This window comes from Lacerta agilis, chromosome 1, assembly GCF_009819535.1.
Source record: "Lacerta agilis isolate rLacAgi1 chromosome 1, rLacAgi1.pri, whole genome shotgun sequence".
Lineage (NCBI taxonomy): Eukaryota > Metazoa > Chordata > Lepidosauria > Squamata > Lacertidae > Lacerta > Lacerta agilis.
Window position 1 is genome coordinate 82,491,959 of NC_046312.1, and position 25,887 is coordinate 82,517,845.

The 25,887-nt window shown below is 46.7% G+C and overlaps 2 protein-coding genes across 9 annotated transcripts in view; one reads left to right on the plus strand and one right to left on the minus strand.

Moving 5' to 3' along the window:
- Positions 1-818: 818 nt before the first annotated feature.
- On the minus strand, positions 819-11,751 carry INHA (inhibin subunit alpha). The gene is made up of 3 exons (XM_033159817.1): positions 11,187-11,751; positions 7,914-8,683; positions 819-857 (listed from the first exon to the last, which is right to left on the minus strand). The coding sequence occupies exons 1-2, from the start codon at positions 11,707-11,709 to the stop codon at positions 7,929-7,931; spliced, it is 1,278 nt and encodes a 425-aa protein (XP_033015708.1). The 5' UTR covers positions 11,710-11,751; the 3' UTR covers positions 819-857; positions 7,914-7,928.
- A 3,227-nt stretch (positions 11,752-14,978) lies between these two features.
- The window catches only part of OBSL1 (obscurin like cytoskeletal adaptor 1), a 62,114-nt gene continuing 51,205 nt past the window's right edge, over positions 14,979-25,887 (plus strand). For 3 of the 8 annotated variants that reach the window (XM_033159830.1, XM_033159887.1, XM_033159867.1), the window contains exons 1-4: positions 14,981-15,338; positions 17,115-18,183; positions 24,013-24,282; positions 24,362-24,622. In XM_033159830.1, coding sequence (XP_033015721.1) covers positions 15,294-15,338; positions 17,115-18,183; positions 24,013-24,282; positions 24,362-24,622 — 1,645 coding nt within the window. In that variant the 5' untranslated portion in view covers positions 14,981-15,293. Of the gene's footprint in view, positions 15,339-17,114; positions 18,184-24,012; positions 24,283-24,361; positions 24,623-25,887 lie in introns of all 8 variants that reach the window. The other 5 variants (XM_033159859.1, XM_033159849.1, XM_033159839.1 and 2 more) reach the window with 4 other exon arrangements.

Genomic DNA, 25,887 nt, shown 5'->3' on the forward strand with positions numbered 1-25,887 from the left:
TCCTGAGTTCCTGACTCTGTTTTTTGTTTGTTTGTTTTTTGCGCATCCATGGAGGGGAGGGACAGTGTTTGGACAGTGATGTGCCCGTATGAATCCTTCACTGCAGTCCTAAAAACCTCACTGACCACATGAAACCAAGACTGGGCGAGTTGGATGGGAAGGGATCAATTTAGCACTCTGGGTGTCTGGCCTTGGAGCCAAGGCAGGGAAAGACCAGGCCATTAAGGAAAGGCAGGAGCCAGTCACCCTGTTGGCATGACAACCATGGGTGTGTTCGCTTGTGTTTCTGCCAATCACAGGGGCATCGGGTCCAGTTGCCAGGCACTGGAGAAGTGTTCCATAGTCCTGCAAGTTAACAGCAGTGAAAACAAGGGAACTGAGAAGGAAGCAGGAAGTGGGTGTTGGTTGAAAGGCAAGCATTAAAGGCTAGAGGTGGCCAAACAGGGAGCATTTCCCTGAAAGCTGAGGCTGGGTAGGAGGGGAAGGGAAAAATGATACTGTTTAATCCCTCAAGCTGACCTCTGAGCAGGATGCCCAGGCTGAAACCCCCGCAGTCCCTAGGAAGTCCTTTCATCACATCCTCACAGGCCGCAACACCTCAGGTCTATCACATGGGAGAGCCAGTGTGGTGTAGTGGTTAACAGCGGTAGACTCGTAATCTGGGGAACCGGGTTTGTGTCCCACTCCTCCACATGCAGCTGCTGGGTGACCTTGGGCTAGTCACACTTCTTTGAAGTCTCTCAGCCCCACTCACCTCACAGAGTGTTTGTTGTGGGGGAGGAAGGGAAAGGAGAATGTTAGCCGCTTTGAGACTCCTTCGGGTAGTGAAAAGCGGGATATCAAATCCAAACTCTTCTTCTTTCCAGCCGTGCCTCCCACTGTGAGGCAGATGGTGTATTTGCTGTTGGTTTGTACCACCTCAGGCTTAAAGTGGAGGGTTCAGATATTGGATACACATTCAGTACATCAGCTTTCCCCAACCGGATTCCCTCTAGATTTTTTTGAATGGCATCTCCCATCATTCCTGCCCATTGGCCATGCTAGCTAGCTGGGGCTGGTGGGAGCTGTAGTCCAAACATGTGGAGGGCACCCAGTTGTGGAAGACTGTCCTACACATTTGTATGTGGGGAAGGGATTATACCAGGGCTGGGAAGCTGTGACTCCAGTCCCAACTCCCATCAGCCCCAGCCAGCATGGCCAGTGGGCAGAGATGATGGATGGTTTGGTCCAGCAACATCTGGAAGGCCCAAGGGTTCCTCAGCTGAACTGAGGATCTGTATACATGGCAGAGCATATACTCGCATCTTGACTGCTCTGCAACATCACTGTGGCCTCTTCTCTCTCCTCTGCCTCTCCAGAGTAACACATCCTGTTGTACTTGGGTGGTTTGTAAGCTCAGCCAAGCCCTAAGTGATTAACACTGTTCTGATTCATGCATTGACTTCTCCTGTGAAGGGTTGTCTATCCTGACATCCTCAGAAATGGGTTGGGTTGGTGAACTTGGGTTGTGCAGGCAAGGCAAGAATGAGAGGATGCAGGTTTGGTCCACTCACTCTAGGAACAGCACTATAGCTCTATTGCCTACAATGGCTGGCTGTGCAATTGACACAAGATAATATCACCAAGGCCGCTATCTGTAAACAAACAATAAACACCCCCCCCCAAAAAATGGCAAAAGTAGTTTATTTCCAAAATAGGTTTTATCTTAATTGAAAACGCAGTAAATAACGAGTTCACTTGTGATATACCAGTGGTTCAGTGCTGAGACATCGTTCCGCTAAAGAGCTTAGTCAACGAGCTGGCAAAATCAGTTGTAACAGAATTGCCCTGAATTAACAAGTAAAATAAGGAAAATTAAAAATACATTGAGAATGCATAATTAAGACATACCTTTGTAGTAAATAATATACAAGAGAAGACATTATGTAAATGACTTAAAGCAGGGATACATCTACAAGAATAAAGGTAGTCTATTCGCACATACATAGTTAATACCCCCAGTGCCACTAATACAAAAAATCTCTATAGAAACTTACCTGTCCCTACCTGCGTGTTTCCATCAGGAGGATATTATCTTAGGTCGATTGCAGTAGTCTTTGTATCGCCACCCTGTTCATTGTTTTATTGTTATACACTGACCGGCAGCAGCTATCCCAGGTTTTCAGAGGAGTCTCCCACCCCTTCTTGAAGGTATGCCCAGGATTGAATCCTTGTGCAAAGGAGATGCTGAACCCTTGGGCTATCCCCATCTTGTAAAGCATCCCTGAGAAAGCTTCTATGAAGTGGGGGGTAGACTTCCTGAATTAATGAAATTTGTGTTGCAATGACCCACGTTGGGCATGGATAGAGCTGAACCAGGGTACTGAAAGGAAATGGGTTCTGGATGCTGCTTGGTGCTCATGGTAAGGGAGCATCTCATTCTGACCATATGCAGCAGAAAGTCTCTGGTGGTTGGAGCGGACAGTGGTGAGGATGGCTAAGGGCTTGGTTGGTTTGGGGGGAGGTGGTATGCCTTTTCTTACTGTGCCACTGGGCTTCTCCAACCCCTTCGTACTGACCCCTGCACCTTGATAAATGGAATAGAAACGCTCCTTGCCTCCCAGCTACACTTTTAAGGAATGCAAAGAGAGGCCTCTTCACATCTATGTAATGACTCTAGTGTGTGTAAACACAGAAGAAGGGGGAGAGGATTTTCCTTTCTCCTCCCCCAACATTTCTGAACAATTCAATGCAAGCAGTCAGCCTTGCCTCTCTTCTCCTTTAAGTCCTTCAAGGAGAGATGAATTGGTTTAAAAAGGAACGTCAATCTCAGCCTGAAAGTAAGCAAGCCCGGACCATGTTCTTTGTGCTGCCGGCTGGCTACCTTGAGTATTTTGCTGCCCTCTGCTGATCAAAACCTTGTGTTACAGTCAGAAATTACTACAGTATGTGGTTTGTGTGGTGTGGAGAAGAGATTGTTTTCACACAGCTGCTAGCTCTCGACCTGCCTGTGCTATCATGGAGACCAACCTGGTCCTCTACCTAGCTGCTGTGTACTTTACATCACGTGCAAAAAGTTATTTACAAGCACACAAGTGAAATCAAGAGTGAATCATTCCCCTTCCCCACTATACTGTTTATTCAGTCTGCTCAGCAAACCGAGTGAGTCCAGGATGTCCCAAGATAAACATCTCTTAAAGATGTAAGATAGCACTGAGGTTTCAGGAATACTTTTTAAAATAAGTTTATCTTGCACAGTTTAAGAAACACCTAAATAGCCTTTTTTACAGTGTTGTAAGGAAAAATCTGCCCTTATTCCCTTATGGGGTACACAAGAGCCCTTGCAAAGTCCTTTGCAGGTTCTCCATTGGTAGGAGTAAAAAACAGAGGCCAACCAGAGAAGATTGAGAAGCAAAGCAGCTAGTAAGCTTGATCTTTATTGAAGCTGTTGCAACAGCGGCGATTTTCAGGGGAAAAGACCCAGAACAAAGCAAGCATGCTCTTATAAAGACATTTCAAAATCCCTCCTGGAGTCTAGCCCACCCCCAGAAACATCAATCATGGAAGAGGTGTAACCCAAGCTCATCACCCAGATGCATCACACCTACACCACACAAAAAGGCGTTATCTGATGCCTCTTTTCAGTAGCCTGGCCATTCCTTTGAGATGGTAATCTTTAATTCCTGGAACAATTAAATCCCTCACCCCTCCTTCCTTGCAGAGACCCATTTGGTAAACATTTGGTCATTTTGAGAGTCAAAATGGTGTGAGACATGTCTGCCTCAGACATGTGGCCTGTTTGCTTGGAAAATTAATAACTAATATATATATATATATATATATATATATATATATATATATATATATATATATATATATATATATATATTCTTACAACAACAGCTCAACTGCTGATGTTAAAATACAAAGTTCAACAAAGCAAGGAGACTCCCACACTTTGGCTGTCACGCAGTGTTCTCATTACAAGCATCCAACAGCTGCAGGCAGCAGGACTTGGAAACTTCTGGGTTGCTTTCTGCTCCCCCCCCCCCAGATGCTCTGGCCAGCAAGAGGAGGAGCTAAGTCGCTTTCCCCTTATTGCAACAGTTCTAATAGTGGAGCTTAAACACTAGTGTCGATGTCAGGCCAAGAGGCATCCCCACCTTCCATTACACCACAAAGCTATTACAGTGGTACCTCGGGTTACATACACTTCAGGTTACATACTCCGCTAACCCAGAAATAACGCTTCAGGTTAAGAACTTTGCTTCAGGATAAGAACAGAAATTGTGCTCTGGCGGCACAGCGACAGCGGGAGGCCCCATTAGCTAAAGTGGTGCTTCAGGTTAAGAACAGTTTCAGGTTAAGAACAGACCTCCAGAACGAATTAAGTTCTTAACCCAAGGTACCACTGTATAAGGAATGTAGAGTTTGGGTAGAAAACCCTGCTGATCCCACAGTGCAGTTCCCCTCACCTTCCCCTCTGCCCTGTGCTGCTTCCAAATACATCTCGGGGCTTAAAAGGGAAGGCCCTGAACTTGGATTGCTTAGGTTAAAGACTAGGCTGCCCATGCCTCCTGATCCCTGCAGAGAAGGCAACTCGGTTAGAATGTGGTGCTGATAAGGCCAAGGTTGCAGGTTCGATCACCCTGGGCCAGCATTACAGGGGGTTGGACTAGATGATCCTTGGGGGTCCCTCCCATCTCTACAATTCTATATTGCTATGATTCTGCAATGTGGCTAGATATTGAAGGATGCTGGAATAGAAAGATCTGGTGTAGCAGGAGGGCAACATATTGGGATTGAGGACTGTTAACAAAAATGGGTAGACTTCGGATTGCTCAGACTAGAGTAAAAAGATCTCCTGACACTGTTTTTGTTGGGGCGAGGCCAAGTTATGAAGAATCCTGGAGGCCAGAAAACATGCTGGGCAGGTTGGCTACAAGGGCCAGATTGATCACCTGTGTGAGGGAAGAGCAGGTTTGGCAGGCTAAACAAGCCTTTGCTTATATTTTCAGGCAGGAACCCTATTGCAGATCCAAAGAGCTGTCCCAGCCTGATGCCTCTTGTGACAGAAGTGGTCTGTACTTGCAATGCTAACACAGCTGGGCCGAATGGTCAGCAGCATCAGGTTCTCCATCCCTGCCCTAAATAGTGCTCTGGCATTGGGAAACAAGGCTCGGTTTCTGGCTCTAGCAAGAGAAATGGATCCAGAACTATCTGTTTCCCCACAGGAATCTAATTTACAGTACATGGTTGCTGAAAAGCAGCCTTGGCGGCTACAATCAGAAAAACGCAAGGGGCAGGGTGAGGGTTTGCTTAATCATTTCCCCTTGTTGCCTATCAGCTCTAAATTTCTCCCCAAAATTCTGCTTTTCCTCCTGCGAGGGAAATTAGATGGGATGCCTTTTTGACAGGAGGGAAGCAGGAAAGGAAACTATTAAGCAGCATCTCTGCCCAACATCTGCTTTTCCCATTCTCGGTTGTAACATCAAAAACTGCTCTTCAGTAAAATAAATTAACATGGGACTAAAACTTCAGCTGCATAAGATCTGTTGATCCCTCCCCACACCCTGCCAGCCCAATGGCTGGCTGGAAAACCTTTACAGTGGGTAGGTAATGATCATTATTACTATTACTATTTTACCCACCCATCAATCTACAGTCCCACCATTGCAACACATTATAAACAGCATTAAACACAACACATTAAAACAAAACACATTTAAACAACATTGGACACTTTCCACCAGACATTCAATGGCTTTCACCCCACCATCAACCTAACAATGAACCAATCTATGCAAGAAATACATTTTTTGGACACTACTATACAAATACAGGATGGACATTTAGACACCACCTTATAACGTAACCAACAAACATATCTACATGCTTCTAGCTACCATCTCAAACATACCAAAGAATCCATTGTATATAGCCAGGCCCTACGTTACAGCCACATCTGTTCCAACTTTACAGACAGAGACTCTCACCTAAGAGATCTACAGCAAACCTTTTTAGAACTAAAATATCCACCTGATGAAGTTAAACAGCAGATAAACAGACTGATACCCAGAGAGAACTTGCTGCAAGACAGACCCAAAAAAGAAAACAACAGAACACCACTAGTAATCACATACAGCTCCCAAGTTAAAACAGTACAACACATCACCAGAGATCTACAACCTCTCCTAGACAATGACAGTTGTCTTTCTCAAGCTCTGGGAGGAAGACCTTTCATCGCCTACGTAGACAGCCACCCAATCTTAAACAACTCCTCACCCACAATAATACAACAATAGGACTTAACATGGACACTGGTACCAGAGCCTGCAATAAACCTAGATGCCAACTTTGCTGCCACATACACCATTACTGGCCCCAACAACATCAAACATACCATCTCAGGACTATTTAATTGCTCATCTTCTAACATTGTGTATGCCATCAAATGCCAACAGTGCCCTTCAGCTCTCTATATTGGACAAAACAGGCCAAACCCTACGCCAAAGGATAAATGGACATAAATCTGATATCAGGAATCACAAGACAGAGAGACCAGTAGGAGAACACTTCAGTCTCCCAGGACATTCTATACAAGATCTCAAAGTAGCTGTCTTACTACAAAATAGACTGGAAAGAGAAGTTGCTGAATTGCAACTAATTACCAAACTTTAAACCATGGAGAGACCTGGTCTGAACAAGGACATTGGATTCTTATCTCATCATACATGACAAAGCTATCTTGGACGTGCCCAAAGGTAAAGGAATTCTGGGGAAAAAATTATAACAAGCTTAAAAAAGTGTTGAAAAACACATTTATTAAGAAACCAGAGGCCTTTCTGCTGGGTATAGTCAACCAGGAGATTCCCAATAGAGACAAAACATTTTTTATGTATGCCACAACAGCTGCTAGGATTTTAATTGCAAAGAACTGGAAAAGTGAAGATCTACCGAATGTGGAAGAATGGCAGATGAAGTTGATTGAATACATGGAACTCGCCGAACTGACTGTGAAACTCCGAGACCAGAGGGAGGAAGCGGTGCAAGAAGATTGGAAGAAATTCAGAGACTATATGAAAAAATGTGAAAAGATAGAGATTTGAATGGGAAATCAGTTGAACTAATGGCAACAGCATAGACTAGGTTTAGAAAAAGTAGGATATAATTGTTAGAATTGATAAGATTTATAGGAATGATATAAGTTGTTAAAATTAGAGATAAGGTGATAGATAAATAAGGTATAGGTTAATTGTGAATGATGATTTAAAGTTGTTATAAATTTACCAAAGTAAATTTACAATGAACGCAGCATAGAAGATGGGAGGAAGTCCATTAAGTAAGAAGGAAATAAGTATAAGGATGATCAGGATTTATTTGTTGTATTTTTGATGTCTTAGTTTTTTGTTGTTTAGTTTTATTTTTTGGATTTGTAGTGTTTGTATTTTGTATTTTAGTATTTTGTCTTTTTTCTTTGTTATTTTTGAAATACAATAAATTCTTTTTTAAAAAATATACATGACAAAGCTATATTTAGCCATCTCACCCCTTGCTTTTTCCTGTAAGACCAATTGCAGTCATTAACAGTCAACAGGTTTTCCACACCTATCAGCCAATCGCCCATTCCCACCACCCTTCTGAGTAATACCCCTCCCCACTCTCTCACTATATATAAGGGTCTGGTGACTTCTGTTTCAGTGTATCTGAAGAAATGTGCATGCACACAAAAGCTCATACCAAGAACAAACTTAGTTGGTCTCTAAGGTGCTACTGGAAGGAATTTTTCATTTTTTATTTTTTAACATTGAAACACGACACTTAAAAGGGAATCGGCTTGGGTTTGGACAGATGGGCTCAGTCACAGGTCCAACCAGAAAGGAAACTTGCTCAAAAGCTTAAGGTACATGTGGAGGGGGTGGAGGAGTTATTCTGAAGACAGATCCTTGCTACATGCAGGCACAGTCCTGGGTGAGGATGTTGGGTAATGTCTCATACTTGAAAGAGTAGCCACCGTCTGAAGTAGTGCGGACCCGCAGGGAGCGCATTGTGGCTGGCAAAGCCGCACAGCACATTTGCAAGTTGGGCTTATGGGTGAACATTTGGGCATCGGAGCAGGTCCCGTGGCAGTAGTGGAATATGAAGCTGCTGGGGTGCACGATCCACTTGTCCCAGCCCAGCTCTTCAAAGGAAATGTTGACGGAGGCCCGATGGCAGTTGCCACCCGAAGGTTCGTTAAGTAACTTGAAAGCGGCTGGTGTCCCAGGCACCACGGATGAACGCCGGGCCCGGTCACGTCCTCTGGGCTTGGTTGCTGTGACAAGGAAGGGTATCTTCTCGGCATCCGCCACACAAGGGCAGCCAGGGCAACGGACAAACAGCACAAATATCTTCTGGGAAATGTATGGCAGGAAGGAGTCCCCAAAGTGGAAGACGGTCCAGCCCTCGGGGGCTGGCACTGCCATGGTAGCCACAGGGACCCGGCCTTGGTCAGAGAGCTTGAGTATCTCTACCTGTGGCTCAGAGCCATTCGATGCTGCTTCTGAGAGGTTGCTGCTCTGAACGGTCACGGGGCCTGTGTAGAACCACAGCTGAGCCGAAGTCACCACACGACTCAGGGCGTGGGTGGAGGACTGGAAGATGTAGGTGAAAACTCCCGCGTCCTCCGGAAGCTCATCGGGCTGAGATGGCCCACATGGCACATCTGCAAAGGACAAGAGAGGTCAGCAGGGGCTTTGCTTGCTGTGCAGGCCCAAACTTGGAAAGGCAACAGAAAACAGTATAGACCAGTGTTATGTAATTCTTCCCGTAACACCAGCCATGGAGAACTTGTGGCCTCCCCAATGGTGCTGGGCTACAATTCCCATCATAACTGATCATTGGCCATGATGGGAGTTGGGAGTCTGATAACATTGGGGGGAGGAGTAGATGTTTCCCACCCCTAATATAGGCAAACCTATAGGCAGAAAAGTCAAATGCTGGTTTCCAGATCTCCCTTCTGGTTGCTATTTTTCGAATCTTCATAATAGCTCCCAGCATCCGGCTTGCCCCCCCCCCCCACACACTTTCTGCCTGATTCATGCTCTAAACAGATTTTTTAAAAGCATGAGATCTTGGTCCCCAGTCAGACCCTGTTTTCCTTTCCTCCTCCCAGCAACAAAAGTGTGGGGTCCTCGTTTTAATCTTCATCCTGCAACCGTGGGCTAGGATTTTAAAATGGAACACTGCCTTTGAAGAGCTTGAAAGAGCTGGAATTAGCATGCTTATGTTGGGCTTGCATTTCCTAGTTCCAGCTTTCATGTTTGTACCTGTTGTACTGAATCTGCCTACAGTTTGCCCACTTTCCTGTTCTAAAGTAAATGTGCCTGTGATGTAGCTTGGAGATAATTCTCATCACCGTTATCACATCTGTTGCTAGAGACTTGGAGTATACCTGGGTCAAGATTATACTCACACGCCACAGCAAAATGTGCTGATATTTGCATATCTTGAGCAGCGCCCCCCCCCCCAATGGCTGGGCTGGATTTTCCTTTATGGGACACACTGAATGCCACCCCAGTGTGCTACCTCCTGACCCTTCCTTTTGAAATCCAGTTGGCTGCTTCCACCCTGCCCTAGGTATGCATGCAATCCTGTCTCCTGCATGCCTAGCTATATCCTGGCAAATGTCATAGGTGCATATATTTATACAGACATACTTGGGAAAGTGGTACAAAATTCAGTCAGGTGTTCTCTTTTATTAGACCAATTAAATTTGGTTGGGATAAGGGTAAGCAAACACTCATGGGCAGTGTCACATGAGAGCCTGCATGTCCTTGCGCCAGCGGAAGTTGGGTCCAATAAAAGACTGCTGACTTATTTTTGTTTCTCTTAACATGCCAGCATCTGTATACGAAGACTAAGTTGCTGCAGAAGAGCTAGTCAAGCCATAAAAAAACAACATAATTTTAAAAATCCCCTCCCCACCTCCTGTAAATAAATAACCTTTTTTCGTAGAATTTAAATTACCAATTTCCCATTTTTCTTATGTACATCCCATTTCATGCACAGCTGGAAACTCCCCAGTCTGCTAATCCTGAATGGGGAAAGTCCGGATCTGTCTCAAAGAATGCTCAGTAAGCACTGCAGTCCTATGCACAATGCCAGTGAAGCACCCTGGAAACAATGGGGCTTGCTTCTAAGTTAACATGTGCTAGGTTGGGCTGCAAGGTTGCAGCCCCACTGGAAATGCAGCCTTAGGTGTGTCTGCACAAAAGTATGTCCTGTTGAATTCACTTCTAGGAAATATTGCATACTTTGCATTGCAAAGTCTCTTTAAACTTAGTTGGATATCCAAACTCAGAACTGGGCTACACAGCTACAAGAAGGAAGGGATGTTTAGATGATACTGAACTTCAGTGGGAGTCCCAGTTTCGACTTAAGGCTCAGCAGCATTTGCGGATTTCTATATACAGTATATAATTTTTGTATTAATTTTACAATTTCAAATCAACATTTTACAATGACTTCCCTTCTCTTTCCATGGTTCATTTTACATATAATACATCCCTGCCTATTTTATTATAACCATTCGAAACAGGTTTCCACTTTTACATCCATCAAAAATTATTTACTCTGTTGTTGAATTTATCTTTATGCTGCCAGCGTTTTCAGCTGTATACATTTATTTTCCATATAGTCAATAAACATTTTCCAATCTTCTTTAAACGTATGTTCTTCTTGTTCTCTTATTCTATATGTTAAATCTGCAAGTTATGCATATTATGTCAACTTAAGTTGCCAATCCTTCTTAGTTGGGACCTTGCTCGCTTTACATTTTGGGGCTAACAAAACACGGACCGCAGTAGTTGTTGCATACATAAATAACCTTTTCTGGCACCTGGGAATTTCAGTCTGGGTTATCTCCAACAAAAAGGACTTTGGTTTTTGGGGGGAAGGTTTTGGATTTCTAGAGCTGGAGAGGAACGCTTTAGCTCGGGGAAGCAAATATGTCAGGTGTAAAGTCTGCTAACTGGAGCAGATGGGAGTTGGTAATCTAAAGCATCTGGGGGGCACCAGGTTGGGGAAGGCTGCACCTGAGGCAGTGTGTGCTAGGTGATTGAAATTCCTTCCATGAGAAATCAGTCAATTTTTAAGACGCCACACAATTGCTACTTTGTGTGTGGCTTAACTCCCATAGTAAGCCCTCAAGTAATGGGTTTGCTTACCTCTGGAGGGGAAAGCGATCACCTGGGATGTGTCCTCTTCCTCCCACCTCTGAGCAGCTGGTGTGTCCGAGGCATGGCGGCGGCGGATCCCTCTTTGTCCCACCTGGACCCTTTCACCTTGAAAAGCAGGACCCAGGGACTCCAGGAAATGTGCCCTGACTTTCTCCAGGATGAGCTGCCTGTCAACCTCCCCACTGCTGCTGCAGCCAGCCACTGCACCCGGAGCCAGCAGCAGGACCAGCATGGAGCTGATGAGGGTCCGTGTGCGCAGAGAGCTCTGATCCAGCATGTGCAAATAGAAGGATATGCAGGGTGTGCAAAATTGCTGCTGGATGGATGTAAGAGTGGGCTGAATCTCTGCGGCCAGGAGCTGGTTCGTGGTCCAAGGGATGCGTGTGTGTTTGTGCGTGCACAGAGGTCCTATGTGTTCTGTGATGTGGTCTTGCTCTTTCGTTTCCTCCTGTGCATCTAACTTGCTGGGCTCCTTCTGCCTCCTGACTCCCTTGCTGGAGTAGGATGGCATTGAGACTGTATCTGACACTGACGCAAGTGTCTGCCAGCCATGAATATTATCTCCTGGGCAGCAAAACACAGGAGACGTCTGGAATGCAAGGACAGTGCTGCCCTAGGGACAGGGCTTTAGGGTAGGGTACTCCGAGGGAGAGAGGGAGGCAATCGAGGGCTGGGGTGGCAGCAGTGGGGCACAGCAGAGACCAAGAGGGCAAATGCTTCCTAGTTTTTCTCCCCCTCCCCTCAATAACAGCCTGGAGATCTGTGTTGGTTCTTGAGTTACTAAAATCAGAGCTAGTCAATCTGACCAATCCCAGGAATCATTAGGGAGATTCAGGCTACAATCCGATACCCACCAGCCTGGGATTTAGCTCCCTTGAGCTCAATACTTCTGGGTGTCCAGGTATTGGATTGCACTGTAATGTTGCTGTGCGACCCAGGATCCTGCATTCCTAAAGTCTTCACTAGGCAGCTTGCATGGATATCACACACAAAAGAGCACAACCGCATTGCACGTTGCAACTCACTGGTTCAGTATTCACAGGTGCTGAAGTAGACTGAGGTCTCCAAAAGCATGTGTTAGAATTATTGGAGTGGATTAAAACATTTAAATATGCATTAAAATGTTTTTTTTTAAGTCGCACCCTTTTATTACAGACAGTATGGGTGGTGGGAAGGAGTAACTAATTGCATTTTGCTTAGTTGTGAGTACTGTGGGATGATTAAACCATGTGCACACCTGGAAGGATGCTCCATCCACTGCTCCCTGCTTCTTGGTCCTGGATCGGCTTTCGGAGATGGGCTTGCCAGATCACAGCCTGCCTGGTTACAGGGCTTTTAATCCTAAAGAGACTAAATCCATGGCTGCCCCTGCCCCTTCGGACCCAGAACAAATTCTTACACCAGTGAACCATACAAAGCTGCCTTTGCAATGAATCGGACTCTTGGTCTATCTTGCTTGGTGCCATCTGCTCTGCCTGGCAAGAGCTCTCAAGCTCCTTTTCAGCTTGGTGAAGAGGGATCCCTTTCACCGGAGATGCCAGAAATTGAACATGGGACCTTCAGCATGCCAAGCATGTGCTCTACTGCTGAGCTATGGCCCTGTCCCAGCTAGAGCTGGTCAGTCAAGTGAATTGGGAAGCAACACTACAGATTTCTGCTCATAGTGCTAAACTCAAACCCTTCCCTACATCCCAGGGTTGGGGGCGCAGAATGTGTGAAGTGGTGACTGGAACCCAAGCGCAGACAAATAGCTCATGGTTTTCTGAATACTTAGCAATCTGTGGCACTGCTTGCCAGTCTTTGGGACTGCTGTCCAAGAATTGAGGGAGAGACTACAAAGAGTGTAATTTTTCAAGCACGTATCAAAGAATTCAGAACATCTTGCTGCTCTGGCATTTGTTGGCTGAGGTTAAATTTCAGTGCACTCTCAAACTATGGTGTGATCTGGTTCACACTGGCAGTAGGGATTTGATGGGGATGATTCCCGGACACAAAGGATAAGGAAGCAAGCCTGGCCTGGACATTATCTGGGGTGGGGTGAAACTGCAGCCAATGCCATCTCATCTGACTTTGTTTCCAATTCCTTGGCAGTATTCATGTTCAAACAGCCCAGGGGTCATCGTGGACTTGTATCACAAAACCCTCCCACCTTCTTTAGAAATCCAGGGAAGACCCTTCTAACTAACTTCCCGGTGCTCAACAAAGGCCTAACTTCCCTGTGCTCAACAAAACAGCATCAGTTGGAACAGCTTACATGAAGCAGAATAAATAGTGTCTCACTTCCAAGTACAGGTGGGTACTGTATTATAGTGGGATTAGTTGGGATCTCAGCGGTCATCTAGTCCAACCCTCAGCCAATCCAGGGAAGCTACTGCCTCATCCTTGACAGCTGTTTTCCCAGTCTCTGCTTAAAAACCTCTAAGGAAGGAGAGTCTGCCACATCCCAAGGCATTCTGAGCAAAGCTAATGAATTCACCCCCATGGGTTTTTTTTTAAAGTATGGGGATTTGTTTATTTGCATTATTTGCATTATGACATGTAAGTCCCAAACCTGAGCCTTTGATAGCACAGTTCGGGGTGGGGAGAATTTCCCCTTTAATTCTGTCAAATGCATAAGCTAGCTTTTGCGAACCTGATGTCTTCCAGATGTTCTGGACTACAACTCCCATCAGCCTCAGCCAGCACATCTGGAGGGCACCAGGTTGGCAGAGGCTGTTGTAAAGTGACCTCTCCACCACCGCTATGTGTTCCTCATTGCCGGATCTCCGGCTCCTTCCTTCTCAGGCCCCCACCCTGGATTCCATTCTTTTCTTTTTTAACCTCTCAGCTGAGAGCAGGCTGCCAGTTGTTCCCTCCTGGGAAAGAAGGAAGCCAATCTCTTGGGAAATGGGGAAAGTTGCAAATTATCCTGAAAACGATGTGTGTGCGTTTAAATGGCACCAGTATTGTTTGTTGATAATGTTTGTAACATGGAAAGCAAATGAAGAATGCAGTTTATGGGGAGAAAAACAACTTAACAGCTCGGTACTTGCTGAAATGGTGGCAGTGAGAGAATATTGAGTTTTCCTGTGACCTTCTGCTTCTCTTTTGGCTGATGTTGCCATATCCTTTGTCACCTCCCCATTCCAGTCTTCAGTGATAAAATACAGTACTTTCTAGCGCTGTAGCCTGGTTTCTGATTTTACTTCCAAAGTAGTATCCAGCAGCAGAGATGGCTCCAGGTTAAAGGAGTCCCCAGTCAAAGTGTCCTCTTGTGCCCCCACCTGCTTTTTGCTGATAGGCTCCTTCAGGCTTACAGGCCTCTAAATTTCCATTTCCCACAATGCTCCGGAATGTCCAACATAGCGTCACCTTGGTGCCTTGGGGAAATTAAAATGGAGGCTGGCAGACCCAGTTGCCCCATGTGGAGGACAGGTGTTGAAGCTGGCAGGCCCTATAAGGGCTCTGGGGTCCCAGCAGCTGTCCTCGAGTACCAGGTGCTGATGCCAGACCTCCTGTCCAGCGTTTTAAGCCAGTCACTCTTGCGGTGTGACGAGAACCAGAATTTCAGGCAGCCTTGGGGGGTGGTATCCTGAGGGGTGGTTTACCCTGCTTTGAGGCCATGGTGACCCTTTTCTCCCTGTCCCCTGAGGTGGGTTCTGCCTGAGGCAGCTCCAGGGCTGAGGGATGCCTTTGTGCTCCTCCCTGCTGGGCTCTATACTTAGCCAAGACCCAGCCCCCGCTTATCAGCCCAGCCATGTCATCAGAGGGTATTTTTGGGGACAGCAGCTGCAGGCATTTGTAACGTCGAGTCCCTGCTCTCAGACGCCTGGTGAGGAGAGGAGGAGGAGGAGGAGGCCAGGGACCCACAGTATGTGAGGGGCAGAGGGTAGGTGTGGGGGGAAGTGGTGCAGGATTGGCAGACCGGCAGCAGGGATGCCCAGTCTGGGGCGCCGTGGTACATACACAGAGAGAAGAACGAAGGAGAGCAGCTGGCATGAGGATAGATGGATGGATGGGCAAGTGGAAATCGTCTGACTGGAGGAGGAGGAGCTGATCAATTGACAGAGTGGGGCAGTCGTAAAGTGGATGCACAAGGTGGCTTGAGGTTAGTGAATGCCGGGAGGAAGGCAGGCCGGTCCCCTCACAGCCCCTTACGAGGTAAGTGTCATGGTGGGGATAAAGGGGAAGGAGCTGGAGGGAGGCAAAGTTATGGCGGCAGCAGTGGTACTCTGGAGCTGCTGTGAGTGGTGATGGCTCCTCCAAGATCCTAGTCACTGAGGGATGAATCAGATGAGAAAGTATTGGGGCTGGCTTTGGGATACCAGCAGAAACCACAGCACCAAGCGCCTGGCTAACGTGAAGTCTGGAGGTGGTGTGTGTGCATGCTGCACGGAGTGATGATAATAACCCAGAGCCTTGCTTTGAAGCAAACCCTTTCTCTCCATCCTGTCCCTGCCACTGACTCAAGTACACAGCACACAGACGTACTCTTCTCATCCCCCAGCTCCTTCTGTGCGAGGAGGATGTTCACACAAAAAACTGGAGCCTTTTGAGTGAGAGCTGGAGGAAAAGAGAAGGCTCTCTGGAATGTTCTCCCTCCCTCCTGCTGCTCCATGGGGTGTCAGCCTGTTATCAGTGAAGCATTACACAGAACAGGATAGGGCAGGAATGCATATCGCGGGTGCGAGCCCTCTGGGGGCTGGCGTGACGTTTGGGCACAGAAAGCAAGCTGTGAGGTACCCAGTTCAAATCTCGCCTCAGACTCTATGCTCTTTCTAAGTGGTCCTTGAGAATCCACTATCCTCTTAGCATCAGTTCCACCCCCTCCCCTCCCACACTGTGTGGATGATAATACTGACCTACTTTATAGTTGGTGGATGGCAAAAACATTTCGAACACTAGAGATATGTCGGATGAAGGAATAATCAGCCTCATTTAACGTGATCATCCCCATCTTTGTGGACTGGTGGCCTTGGAACTGTCTCATAGCCATCCTGGCCCAGAGTGGGGAAACCTGGGTCTTCCCTCCCATGACTTTTGTGTCTTGGGGTCATGGGGGGGGGGGCAGAATAGAGTTGCATGTATACATGATGCTTCTTCCCAGATTTCTATGAATGCCCACAAAATGAAGGCGCAATGTAGCCTTGTCTCTCCATTCATTCCCTTCTGATTGACACATATACATTATACAGCATGTGTGAACTATCTTGAGATGTCCAAAGAGAGAGCAGAATAAAAGTCTGATGGGACAGCACTCATGGTGGGTGCAATTGCATAAAGGGGAAAGGGTCACCTCTTCAGGAGGCGTAGAATTGCACACCAAGACCACGTGTCTGCCCCTGACCTTGGCCTGCTGCCAGCATGGAGCAGCTGCTGAGATTAGGGCAAGGGGAGAATTTGATGGACTCCGCCTGCCCAAAGAGCATTTGTTGATATCTTATTTTGTCCAGAGGACCTGCCCACAGGATCATAGAGGCCAGAAGGTAGTCCAGTACCCTGTCCTACTTACAGCAGAAACCTTCTCCTCATTAATCCCCTATAGGCTAACCTAAACCATACAGGCCTAGCACAGGGCACAAAAGGGCCAGCATCACTGAAGCAGGTTGGTATAAAATGGGATTATCTGGCGGGATTGGCCTGGAGGCACAACCAAAGGAAGCCTGTGGTGGTGAGAGCAGCGTGGGTGGGTTGAATGGCTCTGGCCTCCATCTGCCATGTGATAGCTTCACTGGCTGCTGAAGAAAGGTTGGATAGCAGTGTGATAAAAATATGGGTAGGATAAGTGATCGCATGGCCACTTGCCTGCATGCCAAACTGAGCTCTGATCCACTTAAACATCACTGTTGGTTTGAGTGAACTGAATCACAGGGAAGGTCTCCTTCCCCGTCCTTCACCCCAGTTTCTCCAGCAATGGTTCTTTCTTGATCTCTGTAGGTCCCTGGCCTCAGCTGTATCCCGAGTGTGTCAACCATGGATGCCTTTGGGGGAGCTCCTCGATTTCTCACCTACCCCCGTACTTTTACAGTGCCGAGTGGCACCAATGCAGTCCTGAAATGGCAGGTAGCTGGTGAGCCACGTCCCAGCGTCGCCTGGGAGAAGGACGGCTCTGTGCTGGACCTGCCATCAGGGCGGATGTTGGTGGAGGCTGATGGGGATGCGTACAGCCTGCTGGTGTATCAGGCTGGTCCGGCGGACAGTGGGCGCTATGTGTGCAAAGCTAAGAACAGTGTGGGCGAAACCTACGCAGCTGCTACTCTCAAAGTGGAGACAGCAGAGCTGAGACCCAAAGGAGAGCTCGACGCTCAACCTCCGGTCTTCCTGAATAGGCCGGTCTCTGCACGCGTGACCAGGGGAGAGGATGTGAGCTTTGCCTGCAGGGTCTCGGGGGAGCTTGAGTGGGAAAAGGATGGGTGGAAACTGTCCGACATCTTTGAGAGCAGCCATTACAAAGTGGGCAGAGAGTCTGGTGACTGGCACTCTCTGCAGATCTACAACACCCGTCTCCCAGATGCCGGTGTTTATGTATGCCGGGCACAGAACAGTTTTGGAGAGACCATGGCTGCAGCTGTGCTCCTGGTGGATTCTGTAGCATGTGATCCCCACAGGGATGCATTTACACACCAAAACAACAATTTCAAGAAGCAGCTGGAGGCACAAGATGAAAAGTGGAGGTGGCATCATCCTGGGCAAAAGGTGTTGTCAGAATCCAGGCAAAATGGAGAAGTGCTTCCTAGCCCACCCACGCCGAAGGCCTTTACCGTCAATGAAGGGAAGCACGCCAAGTTTCGCTGCTATGTAACCGGGAAGCCCAAGCCGGAGATTGTCTGGCAGAAGGATGGGATGGTTCTGTCCCCCGGAAGGAGACACCTGCTCTACGAGGACAGGGAGGGCTACTTTATCCTCAAGGTGCTATACTGCACAGCTCGGGATTGTGGCCTCTATGTATGCACAGCTTGCAACACTGCTGGCCAGACACTCAGTGCTGTGAGCCTCCATGTCAAAGGTGCGTACACTGTGGGGAGGGGGGACAGAGGGGTGGGTCTCTGAATCCAGGAGTCAGAACGAGAAGGGCACTTGGCATGTGGGAGGGCAAAGCCTGAACAATTATGGGTGCCTCTAAGGGAGAGGAGGAGGAGTTGATCTAGTTGAAAACATGGGGTTTTCAACAGGATTAAAGTATTAGAGGTAGGACAACCGCTTGAGGGTATAGAAAAGCAGAGATAGGGTGGAGTGGTGGGTGTTACAGCATAAATTCTGAGTTTTGAGTTAAAAGTAAACCCTTCCTCTTACACACCCTTCAACATTTCTCTGATGAAAATAGGGATGTCCTATTCTATTCTTCTCCTTCTCCTTCTTCTCCGCCTATCTGACTGGTTTGCCCCTGTCACTCTGAGGAGCTTCCAACATATATAAAAACATAATAAAACATAAATCATTTAAAAAAAACCTTCCCTATACAGAACTGCCTATGGGGATCGCATATCTCCATACCCTCCTACATTTCTTTGATGAAAATATGGGCATTCTAAGAAAAGTGGGACATTCTGGGATCAAATTAGAAATTGGGACGGCTTCTGTAAATCTGGGAATGTCTCTGGAAAATAGGGACACTTGGAGGGTCTGCTCTTAGATTATGAAACCAATTATGCCTGCATGACCTCTGATCCACCCTTGACCTAATGGGAATGATGAACCAAGCTGCCAATTGCTCCAGGCTGGGAGAGTACAGACAGCTTATTATGTAAAATAAGAACCGTGATGCAATAAAGAAGTACAAGCTTCAGAGTAGTTGGTTCACTTGCCAGAGGGGGGGGGGGGCAGGCCTGGAGCCAAAGCAGTCTCATATGGAACTCATATGGCCTTATCTTTTGGGGCCTGAGAGACAGTAGTAGCAGACTCAAAGGCCACTGTAAGGGTGGTGGGTACTGCTCCTTGCTTGTTGTCTGCTTTTATGCTGAGGTGTCTGGGTGACCCTTCTGGCACATTCCTGGAAGCCTTGCCTGGAATGGGGAGTGTATGCCACTCGCCACTGAGAGTGCCTATGAAGTGCTGAGTAGTTTGGGTAGTAGCCAGAGAGACCAGGTCAGATGCCAAGTACAGGGCTGAACATGAAATATTTCCCATCCGGAAGGAGACATGGCATGTGAGATAATGGTCCTAGAACATAACTTGGCAGGATATTCTTCCATCTTGCAAGAAAAACGATAGCCCTTTTTACACATACAATGAAAGTGTACAGAAATTACTCAAGTAATCAATAGGTGTGTGTAGGTGGGGGTGGGGTAGGATAATATCTGCAGCTTTTGTGCCTGCTCACTTCCAACAACTGCACATTGACAACTCTTCTGAGTTATGTGCCTACAAGCTATAAGCCCATGGGTTTTCTCTCCATAATTCCTGATCAACACATAGAAGTTGAGTGTGTATGAAGGTGATGGGCACAATCCCCTCTTTTACCCATTCTACTTAGTTTGTTGAGTGAAGGGGGCTCTTGGTGTCTCAGAGAACTGAAGGAAGGAGATTTTGTTTGCTGGCTAGCAGGATAGGTAAAGGTAAAGTGACCCCTGACCATTAGGTCCAGTCGTGGCCGACTCTGGGGTTGCGGCACTCATCTCGCATTAATGGCCGAGGGAGCCGGTGAACAGCTTCTGGGTCATGTGGCCAACATGACTAAGCCGCTTCTGGCAAACCAGAGCAGCGCACGGAAACGCTGTTTACCTTCCCGCTGGAGTGGTACCTATTTATCTACTTGCACTTTGATGTGCTTTCGAACTGCTGGATGGGCAGGAGCTGGGACAGAGCAACAGGAGCTCACCCCGTCGTGGGGATTCAAGCCGCCGACCTTCTGAGCAGCAAGCCCTGGGCTCTGTGGTTTAACCCACAGCGCCACCCGCATCCCTGGCTAGCAGGATAGTGAGGCCTAGTTACACAACGGCAGATGAGGTGGAAATACTCCTGGATTGTAGGTGGGGATTGCAGGACTGAGTCTTCCTCTATTGCACATGGAACCCTAGATGTCAAGCTGAGAAATTATTGTCCAGCTTGCTCCTAAATCTGTTTAAAAAATAAAAATGAATGAGCATTCGGTGCCAGATTACCAAGTAGGCACTGGCCTATGGGCCCTACGCCTTTTAGGGGCCCCGCGACAACGGATCAAAATAATATTGATTTGATTTTGAAAGGAAATTACAAAAATGTATTAGGACACAATTTGTGCCCCCCACCCCATTCGACTCCCCACAGGGTTTAATCCGGCGCTGTGAGCATTTAGCATTTAGCCACCTGCAGTTTGAAGTGGTTTTTACTTCTTTTGCCCTGCTGTTGAACTAAACCTCTGCCTCTGAAAGGATGTTGAAGGGAAGGATCTGGCTGTGCCAGGGTCAACAATAGCCCGTTCTTTGTCAGATCTGGAAACTGGGCTATGAAAGAGCCTGTTTGGCCTTGGGCTGCCCACAGTTCTTGGTGCTGCCGCAGAAGAAGTAAGAATTCCTTGTAGAAGCTGCTGGCCACCTCTGGGCCTTTGTGGACTGGTATGGGATCCTTCATACTAATGCATGTCATATTGGCTAAAATGAGGACAAAGTGTGACAAGGGGAGAGAAAGGGAAGGTGTGCTTTTTTTAAAAAAAAAGTTTTTCGAAGTGTGACAGCACTTATGGATGGGCCCATTCTTTGATGGCTTGAAGCCCTTAATTTTGAAGAGGGTTCCAAGGTGATCAAGGGAGATAATGATAAAGGCTTTGCTGAGTTGTGCACTTTTGTTTAGCCTGGAGAGCAGTATCTAGGAGGTGGATGCATGATAACAGGCTTCAGTTATACGTCAAAGGCTGTCCTTAATAAGAAATGAACCAACTGTTCTCTGAACCTACTGAGGGTCAGGCAGGAGGAGAAATGGGCTTTACAAGACGGGGGTGGGGGTGGGGGTGGGGGTGGGGAGAGATTGAATACCAGGAAGGTTTTTCTGTCCATAAGAATAGCCACGCAATGGAACATGTTACCCAGAGAGTTTGAAGTGCCTGCATTCGTGTTGTTGTTTTTTGTTTTTAAATAGTTGAAACATCTGTCAGGACGGGAGCCTGAGTGGATAAAGGATGGAAAGAAAAAATCCCCTCAGAAGAAGCAGAGAAAGAGAGGTGGCTAGTTGTACAGAGTGGGCCAACTGTGGCCCATTAAGAATAAGTTGAATAAGTTATTGTGGCATGCTGGTCAACAGAAGAGAAACAGAATACAGATTGTTTAAAGCCTGGATTAAGCAAATAGTAGATGAGGCAGTACAACTGTTCCCTGACTGTACCCCTTCAGATTGAATTAAATGTTTATTATTATTATTATTATTATTATTATTATTAAAAATAGCATACTGCTATATCATTAAAAAAAACCAAAGCAGTTTACAGCAATAAAACCATAAAAACTATATAAAGCACTCTTTGCTCATAGAAAATGGGACATGATAGAAAAGTGTTACAGCCTGGCATTTCCCCTGAAATGCTAGCTTTCTTTCGGTGTGGGAGGGGTGGGGGTTTGCCCGACTGAAGTGGCTCAATCAGGATTAGTTTCACCACCTGACTGCTTGTGTTGACCTGGACCAACCAGAACATTATTTCTAGGGGGAATTCCCTTTAAAAGAATGACAGACATTTTAAATGATTATTTGTTGTTAATCTGACTTAATGTCTTCTCATCCAGGGCTTAATTTGTGCTAGGCCTCAGTCCTGACATCTATTCTCAGTTCTGAGATCTTTGGATGAAGGGCGATATACAAATTTAATTAATAATAATAATAATAATAATAATAATAATAATAATAATATAGGGTGCTGCCTTATACAGAGACAGGCCTTGGTCCATTTAGTTCAGAACAGTCTGCCCTAACTACAACCAGTTCTCCAGGATTTCAAACAGGGGCAGGGCTTTATTTCAGCTGGAACTTGCCGGAACTCAGTTCCAACACCTCTCAGGTGCGGCCTTTGCCATTGTAAGAGAACAAGAGAGGCGTTCATGGTGAGTTCTCGCACATTTTTTAAATAATTAAAAAGAGCATTGGAAAGGGGTATCTCCATGAAGATTCCGGGTGATTGAGTCGGAGGCCTTCTGGATGCAAGGCACATACTTTTCCACTGAGCTATGAGCAGGGGTGGATGTTGGTAATATGGTGCCCTGAGCAAGGACAATTTTTGGCACCCCCTCCCAAATAATTCTTCTTTTCATAATAATTCCTTTTGCTACAGTTACTTTTTTAAATAGATCTTATTATTATTATTACTATTAATATTTTGCACCTCCTCGGTTTGGCGCCCTGTGCAAGGGAACTGCCTGCACCGCCCTAAAACCAGTGCTGCTATTGGAGAGAAGATGAAACTTCTTACCAGTTGGGTGCAAAGTATATTAATCTTATCACTGAGTAACCTTATAGAAACTCCATGCATTGGAGATTAAGGGAAAGGATATTATTTCCAGACTGACTTGAGCCTGGCGTCTTTTTGTCCTGAAATTAATCACTGAGCTCAGCTGCGCCATCAAAGCAACCCCTGCCTGTTCTTCCCAGAGCAATTTGCCCTTGCTGTTTCCCACATTTCCATCTCTGTGTTGCATTCCCTTGGGCTGCTGTGTGGGTGGCAGGTGTCCCTTTGCACTGGGACCCGGATAGCTGACAGTGAAGAGGTTGAGTGTGATAGATACCACATGCCACCCACTTAGCACTCTGCCGCTTCTCAGAATAACCCTTGGTAGGAGAACCTGGCTGCCCTCCCCCCAATTCTGCCTCCCAATTCTACCTTCCAATTCTGCTTCCTCATTCTGCAGGCAAAGGAAGGGCAGGTACTAGCTGAATATTCCTCAATACCTTTCCCCAGGGCCAGCAGCTTTGCAAACAATTGAATTAGACCTTTCATATTTATCTAGTCCCTTTTTCAGTTTGATGGCAAAACATTCCAGAAAGAATGTGGGCAGGAGATAACCACTAGTGCTTGTTAAAACAATTATGTTTAAACCCTTACATTCATATTCCCTTTCAAGGTTTGATGACAAAATATTCTAGAAAGAACATAGGCCAGGGAGATTGCTATCATGTTAGTTAAAATTGCCTTGTGCATTTGTAAATGTTGAAATTCAGTATTCATTAACGCCTCTACTCATCTTACTGATTATTCCATGTGGCAAAGCCCCAAAGAGTTTAATTAGTTACTGATACTTTCTCATGATGGTTGGGGGGGTCAGTGGGTGTCACGACACCAATAAAATGTGGCGTGGTGCTCAGCTCTTTGGTCTTCCCAAGCTCCAGAAAGAAGAACCAGACAGTGGTGGATGGCACCAGGGGGTGGAGAGCAGGCAGGGGCAGGGCTGGCGCGTGTCCCGGGGGCGTGGCGTGCTGCCCGCAGGGGCGGGGCATACTGCCTGCAGGGGCGTGACACCTAGTGCAGGCGGGGGGCAGCCGCAATGGCACCCTGCCGGGATCGTGCTGCTGGGGGCGGTGCGTTCCCCCCCCCCACTCCTCTTCCTCTGCCAGTGGAACCAGATAGGGGTTTCTGGGCTGCAAATGTGCTTGATGGTTGAAGTAGGAGCCCAGCCAAATGGGGAGGAGAAAATATCAGTTGTGTTGGTTGTGAAACAAAACACAAGGAAGCCAGAGGGCTGAGGCAGGAGGGTTGTGGTAACAACAAAGGAATGGACCTTTGTGAGGGAGAAGAGTGATATTTTATGGATCCCAGCACCCTGACTCTTTCCCTTAGCTCTGGGACCCTGAAGATTTCAGTTGTCTCTGTGGAGATGGGCCTTTTCTTATGTTCAGGTTTCCACATACATTCTGGTCCATCTTTATCTCTTTCTCACAGAACCCCGACTGCGGTTCCAGGCACCATTGGTGGATGTGGAAGTGCTGGAGCGCCAGGATGCAGTCTTAGAGTGCCAAGTGCCTCTGGAGACCATCCCTACAGCGTGGTATCTTGAAGACAAGCGCCTGCAGCCCAGCCCCAAGTACCTGATGGAGGAACAGGGCTTGTTGCGGCGGCTGACAGTGCGGGATGCCCGGGCCGATGATGATGGCATTTACCTGTGTGAGATGGAGGGCAAGGGCCGCAGTGTTGGGGAGCTCTCAGTGCAAGGTAAGGAGAGTTTTGGAGTCATGTGTGGCTATGATAGAGGCTCTTCTTCCTGTGCTAACTGTCCAAACTCTTTCTTCAGGTCTGATTGTGAAGCGGTTGCCGCGGAAGTTGGATGTGATGGAAGGGGAGAATGCTGCCTTCTATGTGGAGACGCGGGAACCTGTGGAGGCACCGAGTTGGGGCCGTAATGGTCAGGAACTGGTGGAAGCGCCACATACCCTTATCAGAAGCTTTGGCAAAACCCATCTTCTGGTCCTGGTGCACGTAACACGGCAGGATGCTGGGGTCATCACTTTCACGGCGGGCGAGTCACAGACCTCAGCACAGCTCCGTGTCAAATGTGAGTGGAGAGGAGAGATGGGGATAGTTGCAGGAGGAGAAGGAGCATTCATCTAGCCACAAAACCCATTACGTTTGGCCGTTGACACAAACTCCAATCGTTAGTTTTCTCACTAAAGGAAAAGTTTGTTATTTCCTGTCTTTCATCCTGGACTGGATTGGAATTGATATCTCACAGAAAAGAGGTTTCTGTGTCAAACCAGATTCACCCATAAAGAATAATAAAATCATAGAATTGTAGAGCTGAAAGGGACCCTGAGGACCATCTAGTCCAACCCCCTGCAATGCAGGAATATGCTGTAGTGTTCTAGTTGGTAGGCCAGACCTGGATCCAGCCTGATTAAGACTGCCCTGAATGACTTGGAGTCAGGTCATGACTGAATTGTCACAGAAATTTAAACCAATATTCTAATAATGACTAACATATTTCAACCCCTCTTTTGGCCTCAGATTCTGGTTTTGTGCTGTCTTTTATCCATTCTCCTATGAGAGCCTTTCACAGGTCACACTCTGCCTTTCAGAGGGTGTCACCAGATTGCCAATATTTTGCAGGAGGGATGCAAGCACATATCGTGAAATTTAGGTTTGTGCAATTAAAGTAGGTTAAAGTGCTATGTCACCAGAGTGCAACAAACCCACTTTAAAAAAGAAATGGACTTCTTTGTGTTAGGAAAGTAGCAGGAAATTACATTGAAGCAGGTGGAATGAATGAATGATTAATGGAAAGTTGTATAGTAAACACCCTGCAAGCAAATCAGGATGAATGGAGGATCAATGTTCATTGTTGTATAACCACCCTGCCAACATTTTAGAAAGAATGTTAAATAAAGACCAGGTATGATCTAACCTCCATGTAAGCTTTGTGCAAGCAAATCAGGATGAATGCTCAATAAATAAGTTGTCTAGAGGAGCCCTGAACATCTCTATGCCAGAATGAGGATCAAATTGCTGTAGAATCACAAGAGAAACAAATTGCAGCTAAGCTACAAACTACGGTAGCTACTTGTAAGACTTTACAGCTGAAATCTATGAATAACTGATAAAGAGTTATTGTACTTGAAATGTCTCAGGAACAAAATTAATCATACATAGAAGGCTTTGCTGACAGCAGCTGTTTTTGTTTTCTGTTTTTCCTGCTGTCCAACAATCTAAGCTGCTCCCCGTTCCCTGACGTATGCCCCAATTGTGTGTTTCTTTGCCTTGATGGTTTGTTTTGCTAACAGTTTCAGAGGCTGCAATTGATCATGCAAAAGTACCTAGTTGGAA

What these genes read in the sequence shown, in the direction of transcription:
- INHA (XM_033159817.1), bottom strand. Translation starts at nt 11,709, where the DNA reads ATGCCATCCTACTCCAGCAAGGGAGTCAGGAGGCAGAAGGAGCCCAGC. An exon ending in GATCGCTTTCCCCTCCAGAG is followed by an intron (nt 8,684 to 11,186) that starts GTAAGCAAACCC and finishes TGTCCTTTGCAG; the next exon opens with ATGTGCCATGTGGGCCATCT.